This window comes from Berghia stephanieae, chromosome 8 (assembly GCF_034508935.2).
Source record: "Berghia stephanieae isolate SIO BIC M18660-M18661 chromosome 8, UCSD_Bste_1.3, whole genome shotgun sequence".
NCBI classification, from domain to species: Eukaryota; Metazoa; Mollusca; class Gastropoda; order Nudibranchia; family Aeolidiidae; genus Berghia; species Berghia stephanieae.
This window is the reverse complement of record NC_088367.1, coordinates 23,635,400-23,650,333: the sequence shown is the minus strand read 5'-3', so window position 1 is coordinate 23,650,333 and position 14,934 is coordinate 23,635,400. Positions and strand designations below refer to the sequence as shown.

The 14,934-nt window shown below is 35.1% G+C and overlaps 1 protein-coding gene across 4 annotated transcripts in view; it reads right to left on the bottom strand.

The window, feature by feature from the left end:
- Positions 1-3,378: 3,378 nt before the first annotated feature.
- The window catches only part of LOC144978401 (DNA-directed RNA polymerases I and III subunit RPAC2-like), a 12,897-nt gene continuing 1,341 nt past the window's right edge, over positions 3,379-14,934 (bottom strand). For 2 of the 4 annotated variants that reach the window (XM_078924381.1, XM_078924379.1), the window contains exons 2-6: positions 12,283-12,342; positions 8,595-8,695; positions 6,499-6,575; positions 5,481-5,560; positions 3,379-4,458 (exon numbers count right to left, since the gene is read on the bottom strand). In XM_078924381.1, coding sequence (XP_078780507.1) covers positions 4,399-4,458; positions 5,481-5,560; positions 6,499-6,575; positions 8,595-8,695; positions 12,283-12,318 — 354 coding nt within the window. In that variant the 5' untranslated portion in view covers positions 12,319-12,342 and the 3' untranslated portion in view covers positions 3,379-4,398. Of the gene's footprint in view, positions 4,459-5,480; positions 5,561-6,498; positions 6,576-8,594; positions 8,696-12,282; positions 12,346-14,165; positions 14,290-14,934 lie in introns of all 4 variants that reach the window. The other 2 variants (XM_078924378.1, XM_078924380.1) reach the window with 2 other exon arrangements.

The window sequence follows — 14,934 nt, the reverse complement described above, 5'->3', positions numbered from 1 at the left end:
TTTTTAATACCAAGAGCTGAAGTCTTTTTTTGACAATCTCATTTGTGTGTAGCTACAGCTGATTGAAGAGTTATTCGCACGTGTGCATATGTATATTTTTGCAATACTTTGTGAAATAAAATTGCGAATGTCTTGAACGAATATGATTAATGCTAGTAATTGCCACTGCCATATACGCAATCTTACAAATTATATGTATGTATGTGTGTTTGGTATGCGTTTTGTCATTGAGAGAGAAAGAGAGAGAGTCTTGCTTGCACAGGTTAAATAATTTTGTCTTACTTTTGATTTACTAGACATAGCTGTGGTGAGAATTTAAAGAAAATCAAATGTTTAATTTTGAAATATTAAGGTAAAGTTAATCTCAAATATTCTATCTTCAGTCTAAACTTGAAGCACTCAATAATATGAGCAATTCTGGTAAAGACCGAAAGAGAATTCCAGATAGATGGTGCTACAAAGTAAAATGCACGTTCTGAGAATGTTGTTTTGGACATTTTTCTTTCTAAAGGTGTGTTGTGAGGAGCGGAGAGCCCGAGGTGGCCTGTACTCTGATTTGAAAGAAAACTTACAATAATTTCTGGGTAGGTCATAAAATTTATGTACAGTGCAACCTCTTGATAAACACTCCCTAAATAGTGGCATGATACCATGGTCCCACATTTTTAAAAATATTTCATTGTTATTAACAAAACCTTTAATATACATTTTTGTAAAAACATATTTAGCAACATGAATTTAACAATAATCGGCTATTGAAATCGACACTTGGTACAAAAATTCTAATTATTTCCAACTTACCGTATCCATGTGACTAATGATAATATTTTTTAAAACTTGAGTTTTTATATACCGCAATATCCACTTAACTTGTTCAAAGCGCTTTACATGGGGTCCCTGACCAACAGCATCGCGTAACATGAAGAATGAGATATGATGCCTTTTAGGCTATATTGTAATTTTTTCAGACAGAGAGGACGCTGTTAATGACCAGGTACTCATTTTACACCTGAGTATGGTGAGAGATTGTGAGTAAAGAGCCTTTTTCAAGGACTCAACTGTGCGCCTATCGAGGCTCAAACCCAGGACCTTCCAATCCAAAAGTTGCACTAGTAATACAACTGAAGTCATGTCGCTTCCATGTCCAGATAAACTTCAGAGGGAACCTTGCATTTAAAGTTAAAGCACTTATTGCATTCAAAACAATGAAAAGACAATGCATTGATAACTTGGAAGCTCTTTAACTCACTCAACCCTAACACTGACTATATCCATAGTTTACCTGGGTTATTTTTACCCCATGCCTCTTTATTACATTTTTCTGAGACAAATTATTGGCGTAGTATCAAAGCTAATGTTTTTAGTTTTTGCATGTTAATGATAATGATAGTTGAATAAAACTCTCTATGTACATGCTCATTTTTAATATATTTTTTTCCAATTTTGAAAAGTAACAAAAGTCTCTAGGATTGAGTGAGTTAATAATAATAATAGTTGTAACGTTCCAATTACAATCAGTGGTCTGCGCTTCACATCAAAGTCTAATCACACTCACACCCCCCTTTTTCCGCCATCTAGGAAACCCTGCAATTACGACAACCCTAGATAACAATAACATGATATTCCCAGTCCCAACAATGTCTTTATTCAGGGGTTGAACTGTACCTTTTGAATGGCGACTTACGAGATTTGACAATCAAATCAAAACGTTAAATGTTAGATGCATTGTATTTCAGTGATGATCTTGAATTATGTAAAAATTAGTATATAAACTTATTACCATGAGATGTAGCAATGATGTATCGTTGCCAGTTTGCCAGTACTATTGATTGAATGAAGTAGGAGTATAATCCATACGACTCAATACTCTATACAATGTCTACCATTAAAATTGTATCACATCCTTTTCCTGTTGTTTGCTGTTATGTCTTTCACAGATTTAATACAAATACAGTACTCCCGGGTGGGATCTTCTGACCTCCCATGATGGCCAGGAGGTCACTTGCAGTATCTTCTATTTCCATCCCCCTTTATCTGTTTTCTGAACTGCTTTCTGTCTTTGTCTTGGAATGAGATTACTTAGTCTAGTTCTGTCCCTGGCCGGAGCTCTTGGCTGGGAGGGAAACAGTCGAATGTATAGTTATAGTTTTGGGAGATATTTTTTTTCCTTGTAAATCATTTCTCTGTTATGTACTGTTATTTAGTTTATCTTTAACATATGATTTGTAAACATTTGAGTGTATTCTTATTAGTGGGATCTTATGCTGGTGTCTGGGTGAGACTGAGGTGATCTCAAACTAACTGATGGTGTGCTCTTGGAATCTACATCTGTTTCCCTTTGTCTTACTTTTTCCTCAAGTCCTTTTAATAGTACATCTAGCTTGCTTTTACTATCCAATTTTCTTCCTTTTTACTGGCGCTGATATGACCTCTTCTGGCCGCCTATGATGGGCAGGTCACTTGCTGTATCTTCTATCCCCCTATATCTGTTTTCTGAGTTGCTTTCTGTCTTTGTCTTGGAATGGTATTACTTGGGTGATTTCATCACTCTAAAACCGGAAAATCAGTTGCACAAGGTATATACCCAGGCATCCAGTGGACTGGTTTAACACATCCACTGAGATTGGAACCAGTACTTTGATGCCACACTTTTGTCCCCTATTTAGAGCCACCAATATATAATAGCTGCTAGGGACACAGGGAACCCTTGAGTTCCATTGAGCGCTGGAAAGATTACTTTTAACTTAATGATGAGACTTCTATTCTCCTTAGTCTCTTGTACTTGCACTTGTCCCTTTCCAAATAGCTTTTGTGTCCTTGTTCTTGGAATGTTAGGGTTTGAGCATTTATGTACGTATTGCAAATCCATTAACTGTGCACAAAGTCCTTTACAATGGGTCCTTAGCCAACAGCAACTCTTAACATGTAGAACGAGACATAAAGCCTGTTATGCTATATTACCATTTGTTTCCGACAGAGACAATGCTGTTAACGACCAGGTACTCATTTTACACTTAAGTAAGGTGAGAGAATGTAAGTAAAGAGCCCATTCCTCGGACTTAACTAAACACCACTCAGAGCAGGACCCGAACCCAGGACCTTCCGATTCAAAGACGAGTGTCATCATACCACAAGACCACATAGCCGGTAAAGGATCCTCACTCAATTGAATGCAAAATGGGGGGAGGGGGGGGGGGGGGTGAATGTAAGATGATTAATGGAGGAGTGAGCCGTAAAAGAATTATAAGAGACCCTACGGCCGTACATAAAGTTTACCTAAGAAAAAAGAAGCTACAAACTAGTAATTTGAGGTCCAACTCTCTTGATCTCTTGACTAATAGGTTATAATTTTTTTAAAAGAAAGAAATTGCATTATGTATTTCAATAAGTATATGTTTTTTTATTCAATGTTCTATGTATGTACAAGAAATTCAAATGACAGTTAAAGTTTAATATAAGACAGAACAGAGGTGTAATTTTACACACACTATGCAATTTCAACAATACACGAAAATTTAAAAAGTAATTAACAACAATGAATATAACAGCTATCTCTGTCATCTATCTGGAATTTAGTAATGTATTTATGTCTTTATTGTTTTTTGTTGTTGGCTGAAGAAGGGTTTTGAGCTCGAAACATTCCGTGTTTGGTATTTTGTTCTTTTTTGAAGCTGTTATATTCATTTTTGTTTATTACTTTTTACAGGCCACAGGTTCTAGCAGCCTGGTATCAAGAAAATTTAAAAAACAAAAAAAAATAAATATCAACAGAACAAAAACACCACTTGCTAATTCAACAAAAAAAACACCACTTGCTTACTCGACAGAACAAAAACACCACTTGCTAATTCGACAGAACAAAAACACCACTTGCTAATTCAACAGAACAAAAACACCACTTGCATACCTGCCTACTTGAAAATTTCAAATTCAGTAAGAAATACAAAATTCATCAGTAATTAATGGTCAAATTTCAGTAATACTAAAGCAAACAAAAATAATGATAGATACACCCTTTTATATGACCCCCCGCGATAATAATATGCTTATTGATGACCTACTTTCGACACTGCACTGTGTCTTCCGATGAGGTTAAAGTTAGGGTAAAGTTTCCCTGTCGAGTCGATCAGGTCACTCACCAGCCACGAGGCATTGAGATTTTTTATTATAGCATGCAGTAAACAATGAAAAAAAATTTATTATTTTTTTATTTAACGTTGGGACCATTTGTATCAGTAATATTTCTTCTATTTCTGTAAGTCCGTAATTGTCCTTACACTTCCATAACAATTACTGACAGTCCTTAACAATAGGCAGGTATGCACTTGCTAATTCAACAGAACAAAAACACCACTTGCTAATTCAACAGAACAAAAACACCATTTGCTAATTCACTCATCACGATTGGTCCATATCATCTGGATCCATATGGTTTTCTTTGTAGTATTTTGTTGAGGACTGGGGAAAAAAACAAAACAATTATTATCTGGCATGGCAGTTTTTTGCATCGCTTGAGGTCGCAAAAAATCTTTAAAAATCACTGATTTGCATTGCGGCTACAAAATCTGCAATTTTTTTTGCAAATTTTCGAGATTTTGCAAAGAAAAAAAAAAATTGGGGATTTTGCAGATGAAATGACCTGATAAACTGAAGCGTATGTTTAAGGCAACAACAAAAAACAAAAACCAAAAAAAAAAACGTAGAAGAAAACGTTTCCATGACAACTTCAAAGTGTTCAATACACACGATCATATTGATGCTAGGTGATAAGGTAAATTGCTCACAAATCTACCAACCTAATATTACTTACCAACTCGCAAAACTAATTGTAACTTTGAATCTTTATTGTCTGATTGATATAATTTAGTGAGTAGTTATCACCAAAATGGCTGTCTAAAACAATAACAAAAAAATTTTAACAAAAAATAAAATTGAGCTTTATATAGCGCAATATCCACTAAATGTGCTCAAAGCGCTTTACAAGGGGTCCCTGGTCAACAGCAACATTTAACATGTGGGACAGGACATGATGCCAGTTAGGCGATATTACAATTTTTCGGACAAAGACAACGCTGTTAATGGCCAGGTACTCATTTTACACCTGAGTACGGTGAGAAAATGTGTGTAAAGAGCCTTTTCCAAGGACTCAACTATGCGCCGAGTGCAAGGCTCGAACCCAGGACCTTCCGATCCGAAAGCGAGTGTCATATCACTAGACCACATAGCCGCACAAAGAGCTGAGTGACGTCAATTTCGTCCCTTCTATATTATTTGTGAGCTTGTGTTTGTATTTGTGTCTCTGTCAAAGACAGATGATATCCACATACCATTTGTGATATAATATTATTACGGCATTGATTTCTAAAACCATAAATAATCTCAACCATCACAATTTCAAAGGCAGTTAAACTTAAAAGCTGTTTGTCACAAAGAAATCAATATCGCTGGCAACTCTCTTAACAACTGCATACAATACTTACTTCAAAAGTTGTCAATATGTGACCACACAACTGCTTCAAGTCTTTAAATCCTTGTTCGAGCACTTGCATGGCTGGTTTACCTGTAGGACAAAGAATACCAATTAATTGGCAATGCCATCCATTCTTGGCATGAAAATTCAGTAATTTTACCAACAATGAACACAGAGAAAGATGTGGACAGTATGGAATTGGCTTTTGGATCTAATTTCATAGAAAAATAGAAGAGTATGTATATATATATATATATATATATATATATATATATATATAAACACAAAACATAAACAGCAAATAATTCAATATATCGAACAGTGATTTCCAATTAACCTTCTGCGGTCATGTGGTCTAGTGTGACACTCTCCTTCAGACTGGAAAGTCCAGGGTTGAAGTTCTGGCTCTGAGCAAAGCATGGTTGAGTCCTAGGAAAAGGCTTTTTACTCACATCCTCTCACCACATTCAGGTGTAAAATGAGTAACTCATCATTGACAGCATTATCTCTGTCTGAAACAACTGTAATATTATGTATCAGGCATTATGTCTCATCCTAGATGTTTAGTGTTGCTTTTGCCAAGGACCCGTTGTAAAGCACTTCGAGCATGTAAAAAAAAACAAAAAAAACCCCAGAAACTTGAACTTTACAAAAAGTTATTGACCAACAGCAACACATAACATGTAGAATGAGACATTCGATATTACAATTTTTTCGGATAGAGATAACGCTGTTAACGGCCAGGTACTCATATTACACCTGAGTACGGTGAGAGAATGTAAGGAGCCTTTTCCAAGGACTAAACTATGCACCGAACGAGGCTTAAACCCAGGACTTTCTGATCCTAAAGTGAGAGTCATACGACAAGACCACATAGCAGCACTACATTTGCTTAGTGGATAGAGTGCTATAAAAAGGCTCTAGTTTTTTTTAAAGTCAACTCTTTTTACACAAACAGTAACAGAACTAATAAACATTATTTTATTTAAAAAATATTTGAGAAAGTAAATAGATTATAAGATTCATACCAGTGGTCTGTATCCTTAGATTGATCTTGTTCTCAGATGGATGTGTGATGCTATAACCGACAAATGTCACATCGGGGCTAGATTGAAATGGAACGCATAGAGTTATTACAAATCATTAAGAAACAATTTTTTTTTAAAATATGGCTTACGACCTGTGCATCATTGAACAGTATTTCATTTATTTTATATGTTGCTGTCAAGTAGTGTAAATTTACCTTTTTTGGGCGGGTGGGAGAGAGAGAGAGAGAGAGAGAGAGAGAGAGAGAGAGGAAGAGAGAGAGAGAGAGTGGGAAAGAGGTGGGGAGAGAGAGGAAGAGAGAGAGAAGGAGAGAGAGAGAGAGAGAGAGAGAGAGAGAACTTCGCTTCTTTAATTTTGGACCAAAGAATAATCTAGTTTTGTGGCATTTTTTGCCTTTAATAAAAAGTATAAGTTTTTAAACTAGGAAAATAATTGCTCCAAAGTCACAGAGATAAAGTTCCCCTTGTGAAAAAGTTACCCCATGGTATATAAAGGACTACATCAATTCCCAAAGGCTGTCACTAAGATAGAAAAAATGTAAATCTTATTCTCTTGAGGTTGTAATTGAGAGAGAGAGAGAGAGAGAGAGAGAGAGTGAGAGAGAGAGAGAGAGAGAGAGAGAGAGAGAGAGAGAGAGAGAGAGAGAGAGAGAAAGAGAGAGAGAGAGAGAGGGGGGGGAGGGAGAGAGAGAGAGAGAGAGAGAGAGAGAGAGAGAGAGAGAGTGTGTGTACGTGTTAATGAAGCTATTTCTTGTAACTTCTATAATACCTTTATAAAAAATATGTTTCACTGTTGATAATATGTTCTTAATACAAATTTTTGTTGAATTTAGCATACATACCAAAACGTTGACTGTTTCCAATAAAACTATATTACCCATGAATTGATTGAGAAAATTTCAAAATATTGGGAATCATTACAATTCTGCCCTCACCAACCAGTATCTCTCAAAAAATCATAAAATCACATTTTTCACTTAATCGACACTCTGGGACATAGGAAAGCTTACAAAGATTTCAAAATGATCATATCTCAAATATCTTTTAAATTAGAGGCAATTAAAAATTTTGCTTGAAACAGTATCCTTTTTAAAATACACGGTAGATACAGAAATATTTTTTTTCTTAAATGAATTGAATAACCAAAGTAAGAACAAAACCATTTCGATTTTCTCTGAGCAGAGTATGCATTACACATCTTTAAAAATTACAGTTGAGTCTGCTTAAGTTAAACTAATTGGGGTCTTATCCATTTTCAGGGGAAACCTTTCAACTCAAAAGTCTGTGAGGGGTAAAAGTCAAGTCGCCTCCCCTTGTTCATGAAAATGAATGGAGTGTGTGACTCTTTATAAATGATGCAAGCAAAGTTGTCATTCCATTTGGTAGCCTATAATATGCTCTTGTTATTTATGGTTGTTTTTTGTTGTTTTTTTTTTGGCGGGGGGGAGGAGGGGGGGAAGGAATAGCACAATGGCAAAGAGCAGTTTATTTTAGCAGGTTTGAGATCAATTCATGTTTATTCATACCCGAGTTCGTTAGATATGATAGTTTATATAAGGGGGTAAAAAAAAGTTCATCTTTTCTGGACGGACTCCACTCTACATGCTTGACAGTCCATTTTGTAAACAAACATTGTACTCCAAGTTCTACATGTTAAATCCATCAAAATACTTGGCTTCATTGTGGTATTTCACTTTTAAAGATTCCTAACACATATTACAATATCACCTACAAAAGAGATGCACAATGGTGTGTTTTTTTACTGTAGACTGACATGATGCGAATTCTTATCTCCTTGCTGACTATAGAATCGTCCAGCATCTAATGCAGAGGAATCAGACAGTCCTGATCTTTTTTAATCGTTTGATATCACTGTGTATTCAGTAACATCCTCAAGAACCAAAGTTCATGATTAATATATGATACTTTCAATAATCCTTCATCAGATTCTTTTTTTTTTTTTTTAATAATTCATTTAATAAGATTTTGACATAAAGAAGAACATGAAAAAGGAGAAAAAGAATTATGAAAAAAAAAAGACAATAATTTTTTTAATTACAGAAAATTATCAAACTTACTTTTTATTCAGAATGTATTTGAGAGCATTTCCGAGGGTGTGATTCTCATCATGAAGTATAAAGGTTTGAAAGCTCTCATCTCCATCTCTCTTTGCTTCAACCTATATTTCATCAAAGTAAAATAAAACTGTAAAAGATGAAATTGACAAAATATGTATTGCTTTAAAAATAATCTATCCCTCCTATCTCAATTTGTGGTTTAAAAAATAGAAATAAGAATTTTGAGGAGATAATCTGTAATTAACCCAAAATAACGACTACATATTTTTAAAACAAAAGGGAATCTAAAACTTTAAAAACGCTTGAAGCATAGAATAAATATCCACAAATATGCTCTGATAAGTCTGTAAATTTAAGAATCAGATTGTGGAAGAGAAAAAAAATGGCCAAAAGAAGTTTTAGGATTCAGATAGCAGGGTTAAGTCACAGGCTACGGCTATTTGAACTCGAGTCTGAATAGTCTGCCCTGGTTATTCAGACTCACATATGTGACCCTATGCCTCGAAGCGGTATTAAGTCGGGATTTGGAAAACGAAGAAAAACGGTTTTAAAGTGGAAATGGTCAAAATGATCAAATTTCAGTTTTGGTTTTTTCATAAACTACAATAATTTTTCTACATGAAAACATAATAATTCAACATAAGTATTGACGACAAGTTATATATATTTAAAGTTTAAAAAAGCAAGTATCAGTGAAACATTCAAAACAAGAGTTGACTTTCTCTCAGAGAGCCACCATTTCCAAGGCTGCACTTACCAATAATAGCTAATAACAAATACTTTGACCTCAAACTTTAGCCTCGTTGGTTTTTAAAGTTCGTGTTGCTCTACTTATCACTTGATGCACTTTTAGCACTCTCTCTCTCTCAAACACACACACACACACACACACACAAACACACTACAACCACCACCACCGCATCTTCATCACGACCACTACTACTTCAACCACCACCACCACATCATTATCACTACTACTACAACCACCACCACCACATCGTCATTACTACTACAACCACTACCACTACAACCACCCACACCACATCATCACTACTACTACAACCACTGCCACTACTACAACCACAGTCACCACCACCACCACCACATCATCCTCACTACCACTACTACAACAGCCATTATGACATCATCATCATCACCACTACTACTACTACTACTACTACTACTACTACTACTACTACTACTACTACTACTACTACTACTACTACTACTACGACTACTACTACTACAACCACCAACACAACATCATCCTCACTACCATCATTATGTTTTGGAGCTTTTCTTCACTTGAAATAAGGAGACTTTGGGGTTGTATTTGGCAAGGTGTTCATATATCAGAAAATATTTGTAATCAGTTATCTATTTAGATCTATACAATATGAAACACAATACCAAATTAAATATCATCCCAATTCCCTTTTTGTGTGTGCGGAAATTCCTCTTTCGGCATTGAAATTCCTCCGAGTGGTGACTGAAATTCCTGTGAGTGAAATTGAAAATTGGTGTCTCTGTAAAGTTTACTATTCTCATCAAATTTTCAATGCCCTTATCTGAGGAGTTATCTTTGCCCATTGATTTGATTATGTGTGAAAACGGTGCCTCACTTCAAAGTCAATTTTCTCAAAACTTGGTTTTTACAATCTCCCTACTTCAAACGGTAATAGTTGGGCAGTGAATAATCAGAATTTTATAAATTTGGTTTAAAAATTCTAAGCATAATATAAGCTATGATTGGGTACCAAAAACCTAAAATTGAAAAATGCGACTTAATACCGTTTCGAGGCGGAGGGTCACATATGTGCAATCAACAGATTATTGATTCTGAAAAGTCTCCCATGAAAGTATTGTTTGTTTGTTTTTTTTAATGTATTCTAATTATTGATAATTACCTACATAAAATTGATGTAAATAAAAATAACAATAATGGTATAGTAATAGTAACCATCGACAGGTAATCTAAACCCGCTTTATTTGATGAGAAAGACAAAATCATTGGAAGTCCAGTTAGAAATTATAAAGAAAAGACTTAAAACTTTTCAAAAGGAACAAAGTCAGTCAAAGTAGCTGGTCTAAAGGTAAAGCTTTTCTAACAACATAACAGAATTTCTTCTGAACTCTCTGTCTGTCCGCGGCCCTCTCCCCCAACCCCCCCCCCCCCCCCCCCCTGTGTTTGCGGATGCATAATGAAGTTTCCGAATAGCCAAGTGAGACTATTCAGACTCGAGTCCGAATTGCTACTTCGTAAGTCACAGGGATCAGTCTTGGGTAGATGTGTCTGGCACGGGAGTTTGGAAAAATAAGATTGGACAAATACGTTCCTCTCAATACCACCTACTTTTTTTTCCAATGGATAAGTCATAGCTAAAGGTTAAGATTTTTGTACCAAATTGATGGATAAGGTCTCCTTTATCACAAGAGGTGAGCAGCAAAGCCTACGTCTAGAGTATAATATACGGAAAAAAGTTTAACTGGCTTTGCAGAAAGCTATACTGATCACCTGATAAAAGTGGTTGTTGTGACAAGTTTGATCATATTTTCTATTTTTCCTCTCAGAGAGATTGGTGGCTCACCCATGACTTGTGACAAAAGGAAAGCAATGTTGTGTATGGTTGTATTTGGTGACAATGATGGCAACACTCTGGCCCCAGTGTTGTTTCCATGGGTTAAACAATGTGAAGAAAATTGAGCACGGTGATCCGTGGAAATGCTCTACATAAAACCAGCAAATTACTTATAATACCTAGCCTCAGGATCGATGTACATGGAAACACACTTGGTAACCTTACGTCATGCTTTGGGAGGGAGGGGCGAGAGGGCATTGAGCTTGGTGCACTGTAACTTTTGACCTTATTTTTTTTTCATTCCCACCCCATTAACCCCAACCCCCTTTTTGTGTGTTATAGGCAGAATGTATGAAGAAGCTGGGCTGCCAGATGGCCACATGTGTGACTAAATAGACCAAACAGAGAATGGCATTACCCAATGTCTTGGTCTTTAATCCATTAGCCTAGTGAGAGACAAATCCTATGTGTATTTGCAAAGTGGGCAGAAAGTTTTCGTTTTATCATGAGATGGGAAGGGGATGACACTATGATAAGAGAGAAGGGGTGTCACGGGGGGGGGGGGGGGGGGGGGGGGGGGGGGTTTGGGGCGTAAAAAGATGAGAGAAACAATGGGTTGCCTGATGACGTTGATCAAACTAGTGTTACAGAAGTGCTTCAAGGTGCATGTTTCGTGCAATTTGACAGTGACACTGATTCTTTCCCCCCAGATAAGAGTTTCCTGATATCTAATGCAGAATAAATCATTTCCACCAAGACAGCAGTAAGAGTATTTCGACTCGGGCTTCAATTTAGCTATAATTCTAATCGCATAGCTTGTCTTTTAATAACAGTAAGACTAAGATCTGGTGCTAGGTTAAAGTAAGATCGAATCTCATCTTTAATGGGTTAAACTATATTCAACTTTTAAAATAACACAAACACACACACAAACAAACAGAAAACAGCGAGGTCGTCCACCCATTGATTGTATTGCAGTGATAAACCAGTTACCATGTACATAGATACTGAGTGAGGCTAAATGCCTGGTTACCTTATTTGTAGACACTCCCTTTATTTTTGACTTTATTCTTAACTTGCATTGAAACGACTAATGAGAAAATACTAACCACTTCCAAAACTGGATCTGTTGTAGTCTGTGCCATAATATACTCTATAATTTTGTAGATCTGCTGAAGAAAGGAAAAAATTAAAAGAGCACTCAAATTACATGCTGACCAATTATATTAAAAATAAACTAGTAAAATGTTGGCTAGACTGAGAGACTATTTATGATCTGATGATTTTCTTGCTGATTGAAGAAAGGGGCGGAGATGCCAGCTTGACATTTTTTAGTTCCAAATTCCAAACACTTGCCTTTTATTGAAGTCGTTTGACATGAAAAAAAAACAAACTGGATTTGGCGGGAGGACTTCCAAAAGTTCCTCGTGCTAAGGGAAACAAACCAAATATTCACTCAACTAACCCAAAGAAAAAAATAAAACCTAGTACCTTTAATTAGCCCTAAAAGGAAAAAAACAAACATCCTAGCACCTTTACTATGACCTCGAGCTAACCCTAATACTAATAGGGAAAAAAAAAACCTAGGACTGCTTTGCACCCTCCTTTCAATACTACTTCAAAAAACAAAATGGCGGCAGAAAACCAAAACAATGGTCATATTAGGAAATTTTAAACTTTCACTAATCTATCATGATTTATTCTAGAGCTTTTAAAATACTAATATTGACAAATTGAATAAATAAACGCCTGACAAAAGATCCACAGTGAAAATACTAATTAAAAGAGATGCTAGACCGAGGAGCTACTTATGGGCTACTTAATATCCTTGAAGGACTAGACATAGACGGAAAAGATCTTAGAATTATTAGAAACTTATATTGGAAACAAAGTGCAGCTGTCAGGATTGAAGGAGAATTAAGTAAATATATACAAATTAAACAAGGTGTTGGACAAGGATGTACTTTGTCACCAGACCTTTTCAATATCTACAGCGAAACAATTATTAGAACTTTAGGAGATAGCCCAGGCATTAAGATCAATGGTGAGAATATCAATAATATAAGATATGCAGATGACACAGCACTAATTTCAGACTCAAAAGAAAATTTACAACTACTCCTCAATAAAATAGTCACAGAGAGTGAACGTATGGGGTTATACTTAAATGTAAAAAAGACAGAATGCATAGTTGTATCAAGGAGAGAAAGAAATCCAATATAATGCAACTTAATAAGCAATGGAAAAACTATAAAACAAGTTCAGGCATTTAAATATCTTGAATACATAATAACTTCAGATGGCAGATGCAACACAGAAATAAAACGAAGAATTGCAATATAGCTAAAGATAGTTTTAATAAAATGAGTCTAATTTTTAAAAACCACAATATCTCAATGACAACAAAACATAGGGTTTGAAGGCCTACGTATGGTCAGTATTATTATATGGCTGCGAAAGCTGGACAATTACAGAAGACATTAGAAAGAAACTGGAGGCAGCAGAAATGTGGTTTCTTAGAAGGATGTTAAGAATCTCATGGACAGAGAAGAAAACTAATGAAGAAGTATTAGAGCAAGCTGAAACTAAAAGGCTATTAATTCGTACAATAAGAAAAAGACAAATGCAAATTTTAGGACACCTAAATCGACATAAATGTATTGAACATCTTGCTCTCACAGGAAAGATAGAAGGTAAAAAGAGTAAAGGTAGACCAAGAAAAACATATTTGAATAGTTTGAACAGCTGGATGACAAAGAAAGAGAAGAGTAATATTAGTTTTCTTAGGTTATCTGATCAGAGAGATGAATGACGTATCATGATCACCTATGTCTGGCACAGACTTGGTACTTGAAGAAGAAGAAGAAGACCGAGGAGCTTTCGGAAGGCCTCCTGATTTGGCATCTTTCCTTTGTTTTAATATTTGATATCTTTTTATACTCTTTATGCGCTAAATTTTTTAAACTGTTTTTGAGTTTTGTACAGAAATTACCAGTGACATCTTTCTTGATCATTTGGCTTTCATTCATGACTTGTTTGGCATTTTGTGTAAAATTTATCTGGAAAGTGGACAGTTCAGTGAATAACAACAGCCTTTTGACTTGAGGGACTTTTCTCTAGCAATTAACAATAATAATAATAATAATAATAATAATAATAATAATAATAATAATAATAATAATAATAATAATATTAATAATAATATTAATAATAATAATAATAATAATAATAATAATAATAATAATAATAATAATAATAATAATAATAATAATAATAATAATAATAATAATAATAATAATAATAATAATAATACGAAGTGCTTATATTCGCAGTAAGTACTAATCACTATTCGCAAGAGTAGAAGCGCTCTCCCGTCTCTGCCGCCTCACTGAACACAACACTGTATTTTCTGTTCAAAATGGCATGTTGTCTAATTCTAATGATCTAATTATCTAATGGCTTGAAGTTGAATGAGTGTAGTGTGTTAGTGTTAGTGTTAGTTTGAGAAGGAAAGAAGAGGAGGCGATGATTGAAATTGAAACATTTTGTGTGACTGAGAATTGAGATTTTGAATGAACAGTTCAACTTTTTTCAACGAGATCGTGTTTTGTTTTGTTGTTGTTACCACAATCAAATCAAAGAAAATTTCCCCATCCCCACCTCTCCGACTTCATCATTCGTTCACATTTTGAAATCTATCACTATCAGCTTATCTGTTCATACATAATATTTGCAGTACTTATGTGAATAACGAATACAAA